At 42.0% G+C, this 17,452-nt stretch overlaps 1 protein-coding gene across 2 annotated transcripts in view; it reads right to left on the bottom strand.

Moving 5' to 3' along the window:
* Positions 1 to 17,452, bottom strand: part of map4k3a (mitogen-activated protein kinase kinase kinase kinase 3a) — an 84,821-nt gene that overhangs the window by 51,384 nt on the left and 15,985 nt on the right. For both annotated transcript variants that reach the window (XM_036949775.1, XM_036949774.1), the window contains exon 2: positions 2,993 to 3,050. In XM_036949775.1, coding sequence (XP_036805670.1) covers positions 2,993 to 3,050 — 58 coding nt within the window. The remainder of the gene's footprint in view (positions 1 to 2,992; positions 3,051 to 17,452) is intronic.

Below are 17,452 nucleotides of genomic sequence, written 5' to 3'. Positions count from 1 at the left end.
CTCAAACCATGATGCTGCCACCACCATGTTTGACAGTGGGGATGGTGTGTTCAGCTGTGTTGCTTTTACGCCAAACATAACGTTTTGCATTGTTGCCAAAAAGTTCAATTTTGGTTTCATCTGACCAGAGCACCTTCTTCCACATGTTTGGTGTGTCTCCCAGGTGGCTTGTGGCAAACTTTAAACAACACTTTTTATGGATATCTTTAAGAAATGGCTTTCTTCTTGCCACTCTTCCATTAAGGCCAGATTTGTGCAATATATGACTGATTGTTGTCCTATGGACAGAGTCTCCCACCTCAGCTGTAGATCTCTGCAGTTCATCCAGACTGATCATGGGCCTCTTGGCTGCATCTCTGATCAGTCTTTTCCTTGTATGAGCTGAAAGTTTAGAGGGACGGCCAGGTCTTGGTAGATTTGCAGTGGTCTGATACTCCTTCCATTTCAATATTATCGCTTGCACAGTGCTCCTTGGGATGTTTAAAGCTTGGGAAATCTTTTTGTATCCAAATCCGGCTTTAAAACTTCTTCACAACAGTATCTCGGACCTGCCTGGTGTGTTCCTTGTTCTTCATGATGCTCTCTGCGCTTTTAACGGACCTCTGAGACTATCACAGTGCAGGTGCATTTATACGGAGACTTGATTACACACAGGTGGATTGTATTTATCATCATTAGTCATTTAGGTCAACATTGGATCATTCAGAGATCCTCACTGAACTTCTGGAGAGAGTTTGCTGCACTGAAAGTAAAGGGGCTGAATAATTTTGCACGCCCAATTTTTCAGTTTTTGATTTGTTAAAAAAGTTTGAAATACCCAATAAATGTCGTTCCACTTCATGATTGTGTCCCACTTGTTGTTGATTCTTTACAAAAAAATACAGTTTTATATATTTATGTTTGAAGCCTGAAATGTGGCAAAAGGTCGCAAAGTTCAAGGGGGCCGAATACTTTTGCAAGGCACTGTATCTATCCGAACCTCTCCGATTTCATATTAAGAGGTGTTAGAGTGATCGGTTGACTTGTAAATAGTGTTATAGGTAGCTCAAAAGTAGGAGACCGCTCATCGCAATGGAGTGTTTCCTTAAGGTTGCGTTATCACACAGAGCAAACAGCCTTAGCAAATGAATAGATTAGGATTACTAGAATGGAACCACAAGAGGTTGGTGGCACCTTAATTGGGGGAGGACGGGCTCGTGGTAAAGGCTGGAGCGGAATGGTATTGAATACATCAAACACGTGTTTCACGTGAATGGAACGTCATTACCCAACTAATTCTAACATTACTTACATATGATCAATTCAACCTCAATAGATGACCTAATCCACGTATCATAGACAGGAGACAGAAATGGCCTTAGGCTAAAAAAGTTAGCATCCGAGAGCTAGTTTGCTATTATTCCCACATATGGAAGCAACAGAACAGAATGCAGTTTAGAGATTGCAAGGAGACTGATAACATGCTATTCATAGCAGAATTCAATTGCACAGTGACAGATTATCACCAAACACAAACCAACTATAATTAGGCTGTTTTATAGTAGCAATGATGACTAACTGTGGACCAATGAGATAGTCTGCTAATGCTAACTAAGAAAAACACTACAATAAAAATGGCTCTTTGGATTGTTAGACATCGCCTCTATAGGTTATTGGAGAAGTGAGTCAGTTGGCCTATTCCACGCCTAGTTTATCCTTATGAACAAGGTTGTGTGTGTGTGTGTGTGTGGGGAGGGGGGGGATTTTTTTTTAACCCTATTCTGAATATTTTGTGTTAGTGCTGGGCTAGAATAAAAATGTGTAACCCCTGAGGGTGTCACGTAAATGGACGAGCTGCACTGATGTAGAGTAACAGGTAACACTTTGCCTATGGAAGTCCTGCAATCTTCACACATTGTTGCATCGTGACAGGATGTGACATTCAATGCATTTTAATAATACAAGGCGTTTGAGCTCTGTGTTTCACTGCTATGCAATAATGTGAAATTGCACGGGATCCCTCCAGGGTACTTACTAGCAACAGCTCTACAAGAATATCAACAGTGTTACTTTAAGTTTTTCTGAATAACAATTCATATCCATCATTATCACCTTATCAAATTATAAGGACATCTTGGATTTTGATGCATTCGATATAAGCAGGCAGCTTTTGAAATACCACAGAGACTTCAAATCTGATATTCCTCTCCATTCCAAAATTATAATCTTATTGTGGCGCAGACAAAGAGTTTGGCCGCAAGCTCCAACAGGTTTACTCTTAACACTCCAACTTAATCAAGCCCTGCCATCTGAGGCTGAGATGAAGGTAAATCTGGTCTGATATGGCTCCCAAGGCTAGCTCCACTCCACATTCCTGGCCTGACGTGGGACACATTCCATTTGGGACGCAACCAGGCCTGCCTGACTATTATAGAAAAAGTCCCAGAAAAAAAACACACACACCACTCTCATCTAAAGCGATGGGTAACAAATGATAAATGGTAGGCATGAAGCAGATGCCTTTTACGCTAATAAGGCCGGTGTGTGGCCTATACAGGATTTAAACCCGCAGCTCTACTGTAAGCAACATGCTCCAACCAACTTAACCACTAATGTCATGCTCTCACTGGGTCATAATATACTGTACTTCCATGCATATGTCCTGGGGCATTCAGGTGGGTTTCATTTGCATAACGCTTTTGTATTATGCCTAGGGTCTTGAGTCAATTCCTCCACATGTTTAGTGGGTCTCAGAAATAGGCACAGTAATGACTGGAGAAGTAGGATGGTGGGGGAGAGAAGATTGAAGTAAGTCAAATGGAATAATAGGTCAGGAGAGGCTAAACTAGCTGAGACAGTGAGTTGAGGTGTAGGGTGACGTCGCCCCTCGACGCTAAGCTTGGGTCAGTTTTGTATTTTCCCCACTGATTGGTGGAGGGCAAGCTGATCCTAGATCTGTACGTAGGGGAAACTTCACCCCAGAGTGTGAGAAGATGGAGGCAAAGATTCTTACCGGGCTCCAGTTTGATGACCTTGATGGCCGCCAGCTCCCCTGTGGTGACGTTGCGAGCCTGGAAGACAAACAAGAGAGGGTGAGCACATCGACCAGTCTCCACACACAGAAAACCACAAGTGATCGATGGAGAGCTGCCCAAGAGCATACCTTGAGGAGGATGTGTTTTGGAACCGGGGCTCGACTTAAAAAAAGGTCCAACGGAGATGTTTTTATCTGAATATAAAATAATTTCTGTGTAACAATTAAGTACCTTACTGTGATTCTTTTTTGACCATTTTAAATGAAAACAAACAAAAATATTTTCTTAGCAAAGAGCAATTTCTCAAGCCAGAACTTTGCTATGACTGTCGAGGAGTGGTCTGAGTGGGGAGAGGAAAACTGAAAACTAGCTGTTACTGGTAGACTGGTTTTGAACTCTAGTTCTCATTGGTCTATTAACTAATTATCTACCTGGTGTCAAAAACTCCATCTCACCAAAGCAGGCTGATTTCACAGTATTATTCCAACCTCATAGTGTGGAAATCACGTTTGACTGCACTGGGCCTTTAAATAGCTACAGATAAAACTTGCATAGTCATGATGACTCCGGTTTTTCGAGATTCTGGTATAATGGGACTACTGTGTATTCTGGTTTTTATCCCAACCTGACTAGTGCGGAATTGACGGTCACAAGGAAAATCATGGTTCATGTGTTCAGTGAGAAGATATTCAAGTCATTATGGATTGAAAACCAACATGTGGTTATTCAGGATCAGGGAATGATCATTTAGATAATACGTCTATTTTATTGTGGAGACATGCAATAGGCCAACCTTCAATACAGGTTATTACTAGACGGGGAAATCAAAACACAGAAAAGAAGCATAAAGGCAGACATTTAGCCGGCGGATTCAAAGGTTAATCGAAATTGGTTTAGGATTGAGGTTGAGTTTAGAAGGGGTGAGTTAAGGTAAGGGTTCAATTAGAGCTAGGGTTAGGGTCGGGGGTGGGGGGGGTTAAGGTTACCACTGCCAAGCATTAAACATGTATGGGCACTCATCCCGTTCAGACTGCACTCTCACAAGGGGGGCAGTGGATGGAAGGCATGGGAGGAAACAAGACACAGGATCAATGACTTGAGTCTATTTTTCCACGCCTTCTATCTGCTCCACCATCAGATGCAGAGAATCCCAGTTTAGCAGCAGATGTGATGAGCAAGAAAATCATTCAACGCAAAATGGAAAAAAACCTCTTCAGAGCCAGCAAGCTCACATTGTATGTTACATTCATGAAGGGCTGAGCTTGGAGAGAATGGCACATAAAATGAAAACGCCAGCAGGGTACACTCATAAGATACTCAAATACCTTTGGATAGACGTACTATACAACATAGCTGACCATGGGAGAAAGGTTCATCAAGAATCAATGTCATACTTATAATGACATCTTGGCATGTGTCACAGCAAAGGTGACACTTCTGCGCTTCCTTTAAAGCGATTGGAAAAAGCAACACATAGATTTTCCACAAAAGACAGTGAAACAAATTAGCACGCACACACACACACACACCTGTGAGGCATATTAAAACCTTGGTGAAATTGAATACAAATTTCTGCGCAGTCTTTCACTAATGACCTGGATGCGCTTTGCGAAAAACACCTCCAAAAGGTTAACTAGCACCTTATGGGAAACGTAGACCGCTCGGAGATCAATAGCGGGATCAACCGCACTGGTGGTGTTAACAGGCACTTCTACCAAAGGTCGATATCTAATTTAGTAGAAAATGGCAAATCATATTGGCCATTACCGCATGTTAAATGCAAACTACGCCTGTGAAGTACAACGGCCACCACCAGCACACCGCCCCCACCTCATCCCACCACCCACCCTAAGGTGAGAGCTGAGGACCGTGGGAATACGCCCACCGGGTATCGACCAGTGCCCTTGAGGGGGCGAAGGGAGAGGAAGGGGCTGGCTGATGATGATCATGTCACAAGGTCTCGGTATGGTTAAGTCCATTGGGTTTCCCCCTCTGTCTAGTTTCTCCATATCTAGTTAGAACCTAGAACGGCACCATCGTCTAGCATTCTGGAGTCAAGTGGCCATGTTCCAATACATGCATTTGAAGTTGTACAGTATGCTGGAACGGGCAATCAGAAACAAGTCGCTGTCATGTTGATCCACCTAACCAGGCTTTTCAGATTTCTGATCGTCAAGAACAGAAGAACAAGACTCAATAGCTCTCAACGGGACATCATTCTAGTAACCCTGAGCCAAAAATAAATTGTAAACTATTTGATTAGGTTCTGTGTTAGATAGGAGCCGGAAAGTCTTTGGTTACTGCATCCCCCTCTCCGCAAGTCTAAGGGCCCAAAACGTCACCTCCCCTTCCCGAAATTCAAAGGATGCCCCCGCCCTGCGAAATTGTGATTCCTCAATATAACCAGTGACGCAAACCCAGTGCAGTGCAACAATGTTCCTCGCTAGTTGCCGCATCCCAAAGTCTGTTGACGGACGTTACGTGAACATTTATGTACCGCACTCCGTGAGGGATTAAAGCAAATGAGCTTAGAGAGTACACACTCTGCAACATTCCACGACCAACGTTAGCCTCCTACCGACGTCACGGTGGCAAAGGAAAAGGAGGAGAAGCAGACAGGCCATGAATCCTCTGACTGGCCCCCACCTAATTCTTCTCCGACCTCTCTACGAACTTCAACCCCTACTCCTTCCAACCTTCCCCCTTTTCCCTCCATTGGGAGCACTAACCCTACCCCAACCGCTCCAGCGCCACTCAGCCAAGGCAACACAGGGTCAAGATACAGCTTTCCCCTCCATCGGGAACGCTGACCCAACTCTCCTCCGCCCCAGTTCCATGCACTCAGCCAAGCTCAGGCAGCACAGGCGCAGGGCACAGCAGGCCCTTTGGCTACCATCTCAGGTAATTACAGCCAGAGAAAATACATCTCAACATAGGCCAAAGCGACACGGGCCACAGGGGCCACAGGGTTCACACAGACTGTAGAGCAGAATCTGGAGCGACCTGTTCTTTGCACCAGGGCAGTATTTATTTCACTGCATTTTCAGCAAATGAGATAGATACATGTTCAAGGCAATGTGTAGGCTTGTTGCTTTTGTATGTGATCAGTTACAGCGGTTTTGTGATGTTTAATGTGTGATGTAATTACTGTCATTGTTTGTAAGAATAACAGATGGAAATATAATCCAGAAATGCAGTGAGACATGTTGTTTTCTGTGTCTGATCAATCTATTCCTGAATGTCAACACTCAAACGTCAGAGACATCTCAGGAGGGAGACTAAAAAGAGGATGTTTGGGGCAGACACTTATGTCTTTATTGGGTCATTTAATGTGAAATAGGAGCAACTAATGACCCTGACGTTGTGGACTTTTCTGAAATGTAACCCATAGAAATGACCTTTGGGGGAAAGATGTTTATTATACATTTCACATCTGTCTCCAAATGGATTGAGAAATAAGTCATGTTTTGTTCCATTCTCACACAGAATGACCCTATTTCCCTTCTGCATGCCTGCTCATAGCAGTGCTGTGGAATTCCACTCACTTCCTGGTCTGAGTGAAACAAGAACTACCATTGATCCAGCAGCTTTGTTTACAAAGGGAGTATGACAGATAGGGGTAGCTAATGCTAAATGCTAATCTTTCATGGTGAGGAAAGAGAAGACCTCTTTTGAACTTGTACTGAAAAATGTTACAGTGGAGTGAAGGCATCCATGAAGTATTTAACATGTTAAAGGGACAGTTCACCCAAATTACAAAATGGCATGCATTGACTTGCATTGTACTTGTGCCTTAAATGCAAAAAAGTTAGCACTTGGAGACAGTCGCCAGGTAAACAAAACCAAAGCAAGACACCTTGTCCATAGACTGCTTACAGGGTAAGGAAACTAATATGTAATTTTGTAATTTGGGTGAACTAACCCTTTAACATTTTCCTGAGTCAAGTAAAACCGGTGTATGGTTTTGCGTAGCGACCTTTATAAAATACCAGGTAGACTCCCGTCTGAAATAGGCAAACCACAAAATGTTTTACAAAAATACAGCCACTAATTTTTTATGCAGGTTTGATAGAATCCAGGCCACTTTAATGTCAACAGTGTACTTCTGACTTTGGACAGACACTCAGAATGACATATTTATAATATAATAAAACATGTCACTTAGCAGATGCTTTATATCCAAAGCGACTTATTGTTTATTAAGTGCATGTGATCACTGCGGGAGTTGCACAGGCGATATTGACATTACTAGCTCAATGTTTGCTCAACTTGCTCAACTTCAAGGCCTGAGGAACAAGTCTCAAAAACCCAACCCTAGGAAACAGTGACTAGGGTCTGGTTTCAATAACAGACTGTTTTGGCAACTTCGATAAGGGGGGAAAAAATGTCCAGGGTGGTTTCTTTTCAGACAGACAACTCTCCCAACAAATCACGAGACAGATACGCCAGAACGTTGCAATTCGAAACCAAAGTTTCCAGACAAAACCTTTGCAGTGGTTTTAGTGAAGGTAGCTGAAGCAAACTAGCCACTTGCGAAACGTACTCATTAGAAATAACCTCTGTGATCTCCATCTTGCTAGATACTATTGTGAATTTTATTCAAGTGGATAAGATCGTGATGTGGGCATTGATGTAGTTACTCTATACCTAAAGAGTCCGTCATTGAAACCAGACCCTAATTACGGTTGCTTAGGGTCGGGTTTTCAAGACTACTGAAGAACAGGTCCGTTAAGAGCTGACAGAGAGGATTTCCTCAGCTTTCCAAACCACAGGGTCCAAAAGTGAGAGAACCTCTGTGTCCAGCCTCTCACACCTTTGGGTGACACCTCTGTGAGAGGGGGGTACGGAGCACGCTGGGGCGTGCTTCTAAACATTGCAGATGGAAATAGAATGAATAGAGCTGACAACTCCCTATTGCACATGACAGATAATCCAACATGTTCTACACAGTACATTTCTATCTGAACATGCATCCTCCTCAGGCCTCTAGGTCAAAGTCTGTGTTTCACTTTGTTTTACAGGTCTCTATTTAGGCTACTTGTCAGTCATGTTAATGAAATGTTAAACAATGTTGTGGTCCTCTGTAGCTCAGTTGGTAGAGCGTGGCGCTTGCAATGCCAGGATAGTGGGCTCAATTCCTGGGACCACTCATATGAAAAATGTATGCGGGTAGGACTGTTCGACGCATTGGATAAAAGCATCTGCTAAAAGGCATATATTATACATATAAATGGTAATTGCATATTAATGACCCGGTAATTACTTAGGCTGCAAAAAAATACCTGATCCTAGATCAAGGACAAAATAAACTGCTAACTAGGGATGTAATGATTCAGCGATACGCATTGGTCCTGGTTCAAATGTCCCCGGGTCCCTAAACTGATCCAAATTTAGCATGAATCGGTCATAAAATCGATTCAAACGTTACGAATCGGCAGTGCTCATATTACTTTCTACCTTCTGAAAATACCTCATATTTTGTGACAACTGATGCGTCCTCTCTTTCAATGTCGAACTAAGCAACTGTGTTGACAGTCATTGATGTGCAAGTAATTTTACATGCCAAACAACTCAGGCATTATCAGTCGCCTAGTCAAACTGCGCTTGGTGCACGGCTTAGCATGCTGACCAAGAGGTAGGCCGCGCGGCACCTTCAGCATCAAAATGTTTGTAAAATGGCTTGCGCATTATTAGGCTTTATTAGTTGAGTGACAACCAATATAATATGCTAGATTATTGTAATCAAATGTGCGGTTGAAAAGTGTTTTTTACCGGAATAAAGTAGCCTAAACTACCGCCTGAGAAACGTCTCATCTGGCTGTAGCATACCTGCTGATCGGGGCTTAGGCTACATTACATTTAATGTTCCGGTTTACCATCAGCAATAGTTTTGGTCATTTTTAGATATACAGGGTAAAGTTGAAAATTTCATGAGAACAGAAAACAAACGGTTTGACATGGGAGGTGAAATCCAAAGTTGTGCTATATATTCATTGGCTATGTCATATGATTTTTTTTAAAGAAAAATATTGATTACATTACGAGCTCAAACACTTTGAATCTGCAAAAATGGCTAATTAATTAGTGGGTGATGGTGATTTCAGATCGAAAGTGGAGGTAGAAAAAGCTAACATTACCTCCCTTGTCTGATAGTGAGGTGGTAGATGCCCTGTTTCCCTTATGGCTCAGCACAGGTGCCTACATTACACATGTATATAATTCTCACACACAGACAGACAAACGGAGAGAGAGAGGTCAGCTCAGAGAGATCCAGCTCAGAGAGATCCAGCTCAGAGAGATCCAGCTCAGAGAGGCCCAGCACGAGTGCCATCAGCAGCCGTTTTGAATTTAGAATGGAAAATGAATGTATTTATGCAACAAATGTTGGTGTATCGAATCGCACCGAACCAATTCAAACTAAAACGTATCATTCCTGTATTGTTTCAGAGGCCATGTATCTAGATACGTATCGAATTGTCTTGAAAGGGAAAGATGCACATCCCTAATGCTAACCATAGTCACAAAAAAGCGTAGATGGGGAACCGAAAGGGTGCTATGACAAAAAAGGAGGCCTTTTTTTATTCTAAGCATTTGACTCCTGAATAGGGCGGTTTTGACGATTCCCGGATGTGGATACACGTTCATACAGAGTGCCTGTGAAGGAAGGTCTAGTGTGATTTCAGTGTCTGACCATTAACTCCATTCTGAATGTTAGAAATATTTATTCATTATTTAAAAGCTCCTTTATAATGCCTACATAGAGGTGTCATAAGTATGTCATTCAAGCACAAAGTAAGGAGATGGGTTTAGGGTCTTGTGCTTCATACCAGATAGAATCTGGTTATGTGACATCATTTGTCAACTTCTAATGTAACGCCAATTAAGTAGTGTTTATGACAACCTTATGTAGCAAGGCATTATGATGACATATTTAAAACAAAGTGTTAGGCTATTTTAAAGCAGTAGTGACATAAGCATTTATGAACCGCTAATATACCTCTTATGAATGTGTTATGAAGGCCTTATGTAGGTACCCTTCAAATAAAGCACTGCCTAAGACGTATCAGAGCCAGGTGTGTTCAAAGTCAGGGTCATGAGCCCCGGTTGGTCCGTATGGGGAGATTCCAATCTCGGCGCTGTGATAGCGGAACAGGAAGGGACAATGGCCCAGTTGTGGGACTCGGGTAAATAATTGATGAAAAATTCCAAGTGTGAAAGGATTGGGTGACAACATTTATGAGGGTTCGCTGAGGAAAAGAACATTGGTGCCGTCTTGTGTTTCGCAACAGGCTTTTTATACAAAAGACAGTTAATTGATACTGTAAAATAGATGCTTTGTATTCACACATGAAAAGGATGGCCTCACTGTCTCCTAGCTAAGGGTAGACTTTGATTTTATTTTCATACCATGAGAAAGACGTACCAAGAGATATGTAGGCCTACCGGGAGATTAATGGCGAGAGAGTGATAGAGAGAGTGAGATCTCAACAGACTGAATATGTATCAGATTAGTATCTAATTGGCTAGGAGGAAGAGAAGAGAGAACAGGAGAGGCAGAGACAGAGACAATGAGAGAGAGAGAGTGTAGTATGTGGCGTGAAGAAGGCAGGCCAACAAGGATCAAGACAAGGGGGTTAGTAAGCTAGAGTGTTAATCACCTTAACCAAATCAAGCGCATCCCCCCCATAGCCGTGCCTCTGGACAGCTTAAATGGACTGAGATGACTGGATGCCAAGTAGGCTCTTCACTACACTCTCTCTACACAATGGCTGCTGCTGGACCACATCCAGTCAATGTCTATTCAAAGTTTAGCCCCAAACTTCAAAGAGTTCCGGTTGAGCTGAACTTGGGGTGTATTCAGTGCACACCGTAGCAAAATGTTTCGCAACGAGTTTCTATTGGACAAATTCAGGTAGGTCCCTCCTCATTTCATTTGTTTTCTTCTGTTTAGTTTTTAGTGAATACACCCCTGAAAGTTTAGGTAGCACATGAAATGCAGTACTTCCTGAAATGCAGGAAAATCAATGGCCCTGTTGGAATAGTTCAAATGCATCCTTCCCTCCTTCATTTCTTTAAGTAATCACAGATCGGAATTGGTTGGATCAGTGAAGTAAATGGGGTGGTAACCTTGCTTTCTTCTTTCCAATCACTTATAGATCTGTTGATTACCTCAAGGAAACAAGGAAGGATGCATTTAAGTATTCTAACAAGGCCATTGTGTTTGAAGGAGGCCTAACTCTGTCTGAGGAGATCTGCTTACGCAATCCATTTCACAGTTAACCACCGCAGCCCTTAGAAAGAGAATGAACAAATTCCACTCAAACCAGGACTGCTACGCAAATATGCAGTGTCACCATATTTCCTTTAGACCCGCACTCTGCCTCTCACTATATCTCTCTTGTTCACTTTCCCTCACTCTTTTCTCTATCTATTTATCCATCTGCCTCCTCCACCCTCCTCCCCTCCATTTTTTCCATCCCGCAACTACACACTGACACACTCCCTCCCCAGACAATAGGGCTTCCTCAGATTGTTGAAATCAATACAAAACCATTTTCTAGACGCATAGAAGCCGCAGAACTATCAAAACAACCCAAACAAGCCTGATGTACTGTCCAAACAGGCAGTTCAGTTATTTAAAAAGGGAGTGGGAGGGCGATATCCCCTCACTTGTCAGTCTCACCTTAGGAAAGGAGAAAGCAGGGACAGTGAGAGGCAGACCCCTCTGCTGCTCCCTCCCTCCCTCCGTTGAGACTGACCATCAGATGCAGGCACCATCAGTCCAGGAAAATAAAAAAAAGCTAATTATTTCAATTTATGCTGTGCCTCGCAAGTGATACAACTGATCTATTTTGTTATCAAAGCTCGTGTTTTGGAATATAATATGGTCTTAAAAGAACAATATTGTCAGGCCAAGCACATAGCCAATATGCTCTGATAATAAGTTCAAACTCGCGAGGGGACAAGGTACAAATCTGTCGTTCTACCCCTGAAAAGGCAGTTAACCCACTGTTCCTAGGCCGTCATTGAAAATAAGAATTTGTTCTTAACTGACTTGCCTAGTTAAATAAAGGTAAAATAATACAGTATATATAGACTACTGCACAAACTTCATAACTGTTTTTATTAATGTGGCATACAGTGCCTTGCGAAAGTATTCGGCCCCCTTGAACTTTACGACCTTTTGCCACATTTCAGGCTTCAAACAAAGATATAAAAGTGTATTTTTTTGTGAAGAATCAACAACAAGTGGGACACAATCATGAAGTGGAACGACATTTATTGGATATTTCAAACTTTAACAAATCAAAAACTGAAAAATTGGGCGTGCAAAATTATTCAGCCCCTTTACTTTCAGTGCAGCAAACTCTCTCCAGAAGTTCAGTGAGGATCTCTGAATGATCCAATGTTGACCTAAATGACTAATGATGATAAATACAATCCACCTGTGTGTAATCAAGTCTCCGTATAAATGCACCTGCACTGTGATAGTCTCAGAGGTCCGTTAAAAGCGCAGAGAGCATCATGAAGAACAAGGAACACACCAGGCAGGTCCGAGATACTGTTGTGAAGAAGTTTTAAAGCCGGATTTGGATACAAAAAGATTTCCCAAGCTTTAAACATCCCAAGGAGCACTGTGCAAGCGATAATATTGAAATGGAAGGAGTATCAGACCACTGCAAATCTACCAAGACCTGGCCGTCCCTCTAAACTTTCAGCTCATACAAGGAAAAGACTGATCAGAGATGCAGCCAAGAGGCCCATGATCAGTCTGGATGAACTGCAGAGATCTACAGCTGAGGTGGGAGACTCTGTCCATAGGACAACAATCAGTCATATATTGCACAAATCTGGCCTTAATGGAAGAGTGGCAAGAAGAAAGCCATTTCTTAAAGATATCCATAAAAAGTGTTGTTTAAAGTTTGCCACAAGCCACCTGGGAGACACACCAAACATGTGGAAGAAGGTGCTCTGGTCAGATGAAACCAAAATTGAACTTTTTGGCAACAATGCAAAACGTTATGTTTGGCGTAAAAGCAACACAGCTGAACACACCATCCCCACTGTCAAACATGGTGGTGGCAGCATCATGGTTTGAGCTTGCTTTTCTTCAGCAGGGACAGGGAAGATGGTTAAAATTGATGGGAAGATGGATGGAGCCAAATACAGGACCATTCTGGAAGAAAACCTGATGGAGTCTGCAAAAGACCTGAGACTGGGACGGAGATTTGTCTTCCAACAAGACAATGATCCAAAACATAAAGCAAAATCTACAATGGAATGGTTCAAAAATAAACATATCCAGGTGTTAGAATGGCCAAGTCAAAGTCCAGACCTGAATCCAATCGAGAATCTGTGGAAAGAACTGAAAACTGCTGTTCACAAATGCTCTCCATCCAACCTCACTGAGCTCGAGCTGTTTTGCAAGGAGGAATGGGAAAAAATGTCAGTCTCTCGATGTGCAAAACTGATAGAGACATACCCCAAGCAACTTACAGCTGTAATCGCAGCAAAAGGTGGCGCTACAAAGTATTAACTTAAGGGGGCTGAATAATTTTGCACGCCCAATTTTTCAGTTTTTGATTTGTTAAAAAAGTTCCACTTCATGATTGTGTCCCACTTGTTGTTGATTCTTCACAAAAAAAGACAGTTTTATATCTTTATGTTTGAAGCCTGAAATGTGGCAAAAGGTCGCAAAGTTCAAGGGGGCCGAATACTTTCGCAAGGCACTGTAGGCTTATATTTTTTGAAGACATGTTTAAAGAAAAAAATCTGAGCAGTAGCTTTCGGCTTGCTTTATAACTGTGAAAGTGATTTGATCTCAGAAAATGTTGGTGATCACTGCAATAGACAGCACAAGCCTATGGGAAATAGTAATTTTGGCCGCGGACGTCACTGTTACTGTATAGAGCAAGTTTTCAAGGTCTTTGTGGGGGCTGCATGTTGTGGTAATTCGGCCATTTTGTGGCTCCGGGGGAGTTTTCTATACAGCCTGCCAGGTGCAGGCTAAACTGAAATGCCACGCTTTGGCCATAGATCCGAACGCGGATCTGGCGGCATTTCGGAGAATCCCGAGAGCCATGCGTTCTTTGGAGGGGTGAATTGTGGATTTTGCTCAAGTTTCTTTTTTGATTTTAGGATCAATGTTGTCACAGTTGCTTCTCGTTGAAGAGGTAGCTGCTAACATTCCAATGCCGTAGCTAGCTATTCTCTTCCTCCTTTTCTGAATAAATTTCTGACCATTTCTTTCTAGCTGGCAAAATAAGTGAGCTAGATTTTGTGTACTGCCATATGTTGAATACATAACTAAGATCGTCACTGCTATGGGCTAGTAAATATCCTAAACCTAGCCAGCTAGACAGTGATAGCCACAAGCTAAATCTGCGGAGAGAGGGAGGAAAGAATTCACTTGGTTTCATCAGCTGCTGGCTAAATCAAACACATATTTCCACATATAATTGATATATTGTAGAAAAATCCTGACAGACGTTACATATTAAAAGGTGAAGTGCCACTTACAGTTTACCACAGTACAGTAGGTTACAGGCAACATGTTCCTCCACCGTGTGAGTCATAGAAATTACAATCTTGCGTTCGTGGCTTTCCATCAATTTTCATGGCTTTTATACGCAGGAGCATAAACGGTACAATTGTAAACAAACAATTTATTTTACTATATACCGGTATTGCTGCACGGACCTGTTACGGGTTTTTACTTTACCTTATATAACGGTATTTGAAAGTTTGGTATGTTAAATGTGATATGCCTTGTGTAACGTCCATTTTTATAGTTTACACCACTACTTGAGTCATCCCCTCTCCTCTCTCTCCATGCCACTTCCCACACAGACTTAACCCCGCCCAATATCACTCAAGGAGTTGTTGTTGCTTGACCATGAGACACTTGCGTCTGCATGGTCAATGCAGCACATGCAGGATTTTCTTAGCAAGTTTTAGCTAAATCGTGTTAGCCGCTAATGCTAATCACTAGTTAGCTAGCTAGCTAATAAATGTACAGAGTCAGAGCAAAAGTAGCTTGCTTGCATGTTGTTTGTGCAACAGTATCTTTTAAATCAAAGACGAATAGGCAAAGCATGAATATGTTGGCTAGATGAAGAAACATTTAATGTAGCCAAAGATCATAGGGTATCCAAGGAAACACTTACCATCACTTTGGTTCCTACCCTGTCACAATTTCCTTTGTTGTAATGTCAAACAACACTGTATTCAAAGTGCCCACTATTATTTATATTCCAACCATAGAATTAGAATAAACATTATCTATTGAACAAAAATATAAAATGTAAAGTGTTGGTCCCATGTTTCATGAGCTGAAATAAAAGATCCCAGAAAATGTTCCATATGCACATAAAGTGTATATCTCTCAAATGTTTTGCACAAATTTGTTTACATCCATGTTAGTGAGCATTTCTCCTTTACTAATATAATCTATCCACCTGACAGGTGTGGCATATCAATACGCGGATTAAACAGCATGATCATTACACGGGTGCACCTTGTGCTGGGAACAATAAAAGGTCACTCTAAAATGTGCAGTTGTCACACAACAATGTCACAGATGTCTCAAGTTGAGGGAGCGTGCAGTTGGCATGCTGACTGCATGAGTGACCAACAGAGCTGTTTCCAGATAATTAAAATGTTAATTTCTGTACAATGAGCCACCTCATAGAGAATTTGGCAGTGCGTCCAACTGGCCTCACAACCGCAGACCAGGTGTATCTACGCCAGCCCAGGACCTCCACATCCAGCTTCTTCACCTGCGTGATCATCTGAGACCAGCTACCCAGACAGCTGATGAAAATGTTGGTTTGCACAAACAAAGAATTTCTGCAAAAACTGTCAGAAACAGCCTCAGGCACATCTGCGTGCTCACCAGGGTCTTGACCTGATTGCAGTTTGGCATCGTAGCTGACATCAGTGGGCAAATTCTCACCTTCGATGACCACTGGCACGCTGGAGAAGTGTGCTCTTCACGGATTAAATCGGTTTCAACTGTACCGGGCAGATGGCAAAAATCGTGTATGGCGTCGTGTGGGAGAGGTTTGCTGTTCAACGTTGTGAACAGGGGTTATGGTACGGGCAGGCATAAGCTACGGACAATGAACACAATTGCATTTTATTGATGACAATTTGAATGCAGAGATACCGTGATGAGATCCTGAGGCCCATTGTCATGCCATTCATCCACCGCCATCACCTCATTTTTTAGCATAATAATGCATGGCCCAATGTTACAAGGATCTCTCCACAATTCCTGGAAAATGAAAAAGTCCCAGTTCTTCCATGGCCTGCATACACACCAGATGTCACCCATTGAGCATGTTTGGGCTGCTCTGGATCAACGTGTACGACAGCATTTTCTAGTTACCGCCAATATCCAGCAACTTCGCATTGAAGAGGAGTGGGACAACATTCCACAATCAACAGCCTGATCAACTCAATGTGAAAGAAATGTGCCGCGCTGCATGAGGGAAATGGTGGTCACACCAGATACACCGACTGGTTTTCTGATCCATGCCCCTACCTTTGTTTTTTTTATCTGTGACCATCAGATGCATTATTTGTATTCCCAGTCATGTGAAATCCATAGACTGGGGCCGAATGAATGTATTTCAATTGACTGATTTCCTTATATGAACTGTAACTTGTTGAAATTGTTGCATTAATATTTTTGTTTGGTCTAGTTCCATTACGCCAACAGTTCACCCAAGTATTTTGATCAAAATCCCAAGTCAAATCGCAACATTTGGTTAAAAATAAGGCCTAGTTTTCTTTCTCCATATCGTGCAGCCCTATGAGGCAGCGTAGAAATGATCTCAAACGAGTGCAAGAAATGCAGAAATTTATGGTAATACAGGAAATTATTTTAGGTTGAATTGAACAGTATAAAACAATCCAAATTGAGAAAGACCCATTGAAAATCACTTATAAAGCAAATTAAGAACTTTTATTATTGAAAAACATAAATATGGTCCAAGATTTGAAAAATACAGTGATATGATATTTTGGTCACTAAATATAAGCCATTTGTTAGCATACAACTGGTATGCTGTCCATTACAATAACAGTTATAACACCTGCATGGCATTGTCATAAGAATGACAAAGCGAGAGCTTGGGACTCTAAGGTTCTATCTGTATTTTTCTCAATTTTTATTTTATTTGACATAGCCTTGTTCTGTTCAATGTCCTCTACCTAAATATGCCATGAAAATGGCAAAAAAGAATACAAGACAGAAAGTGCTGACACCATTCAAACCAATGAGGGTTCGGAACTTTAAAGCCAATTATCTTAGAGTCATCTTTTTGCAGATAGAATCTTATAATCCCAAGCTCTCGATAGGGAAATAAATGTACATCACATTTTAGTCATTTAGCAGACGCTCTTATCCAGAGCGACTTTTGTCTCAGCATATG

This window comes from Oncorhynchus mykiss, chromosome 17, assembly GCF_013265735.2.
Source record: "Oncorhynchus mykiss isolate Arlee chromosome 17, USDA_OmykA_1.1, whole genome shotgun sequence".
Lineage (NCBI taxonomy): Eukaryota > Metazoa > Chordata > Actinopteri > Salmoniformes > Salmonidae > Oncorhynchus > Oncorhynchus mykiss.
Note: the sequence above shows the minus strand (reverse complement) of the source record. Positions and strands in the feature narration are given on the sequence as shown.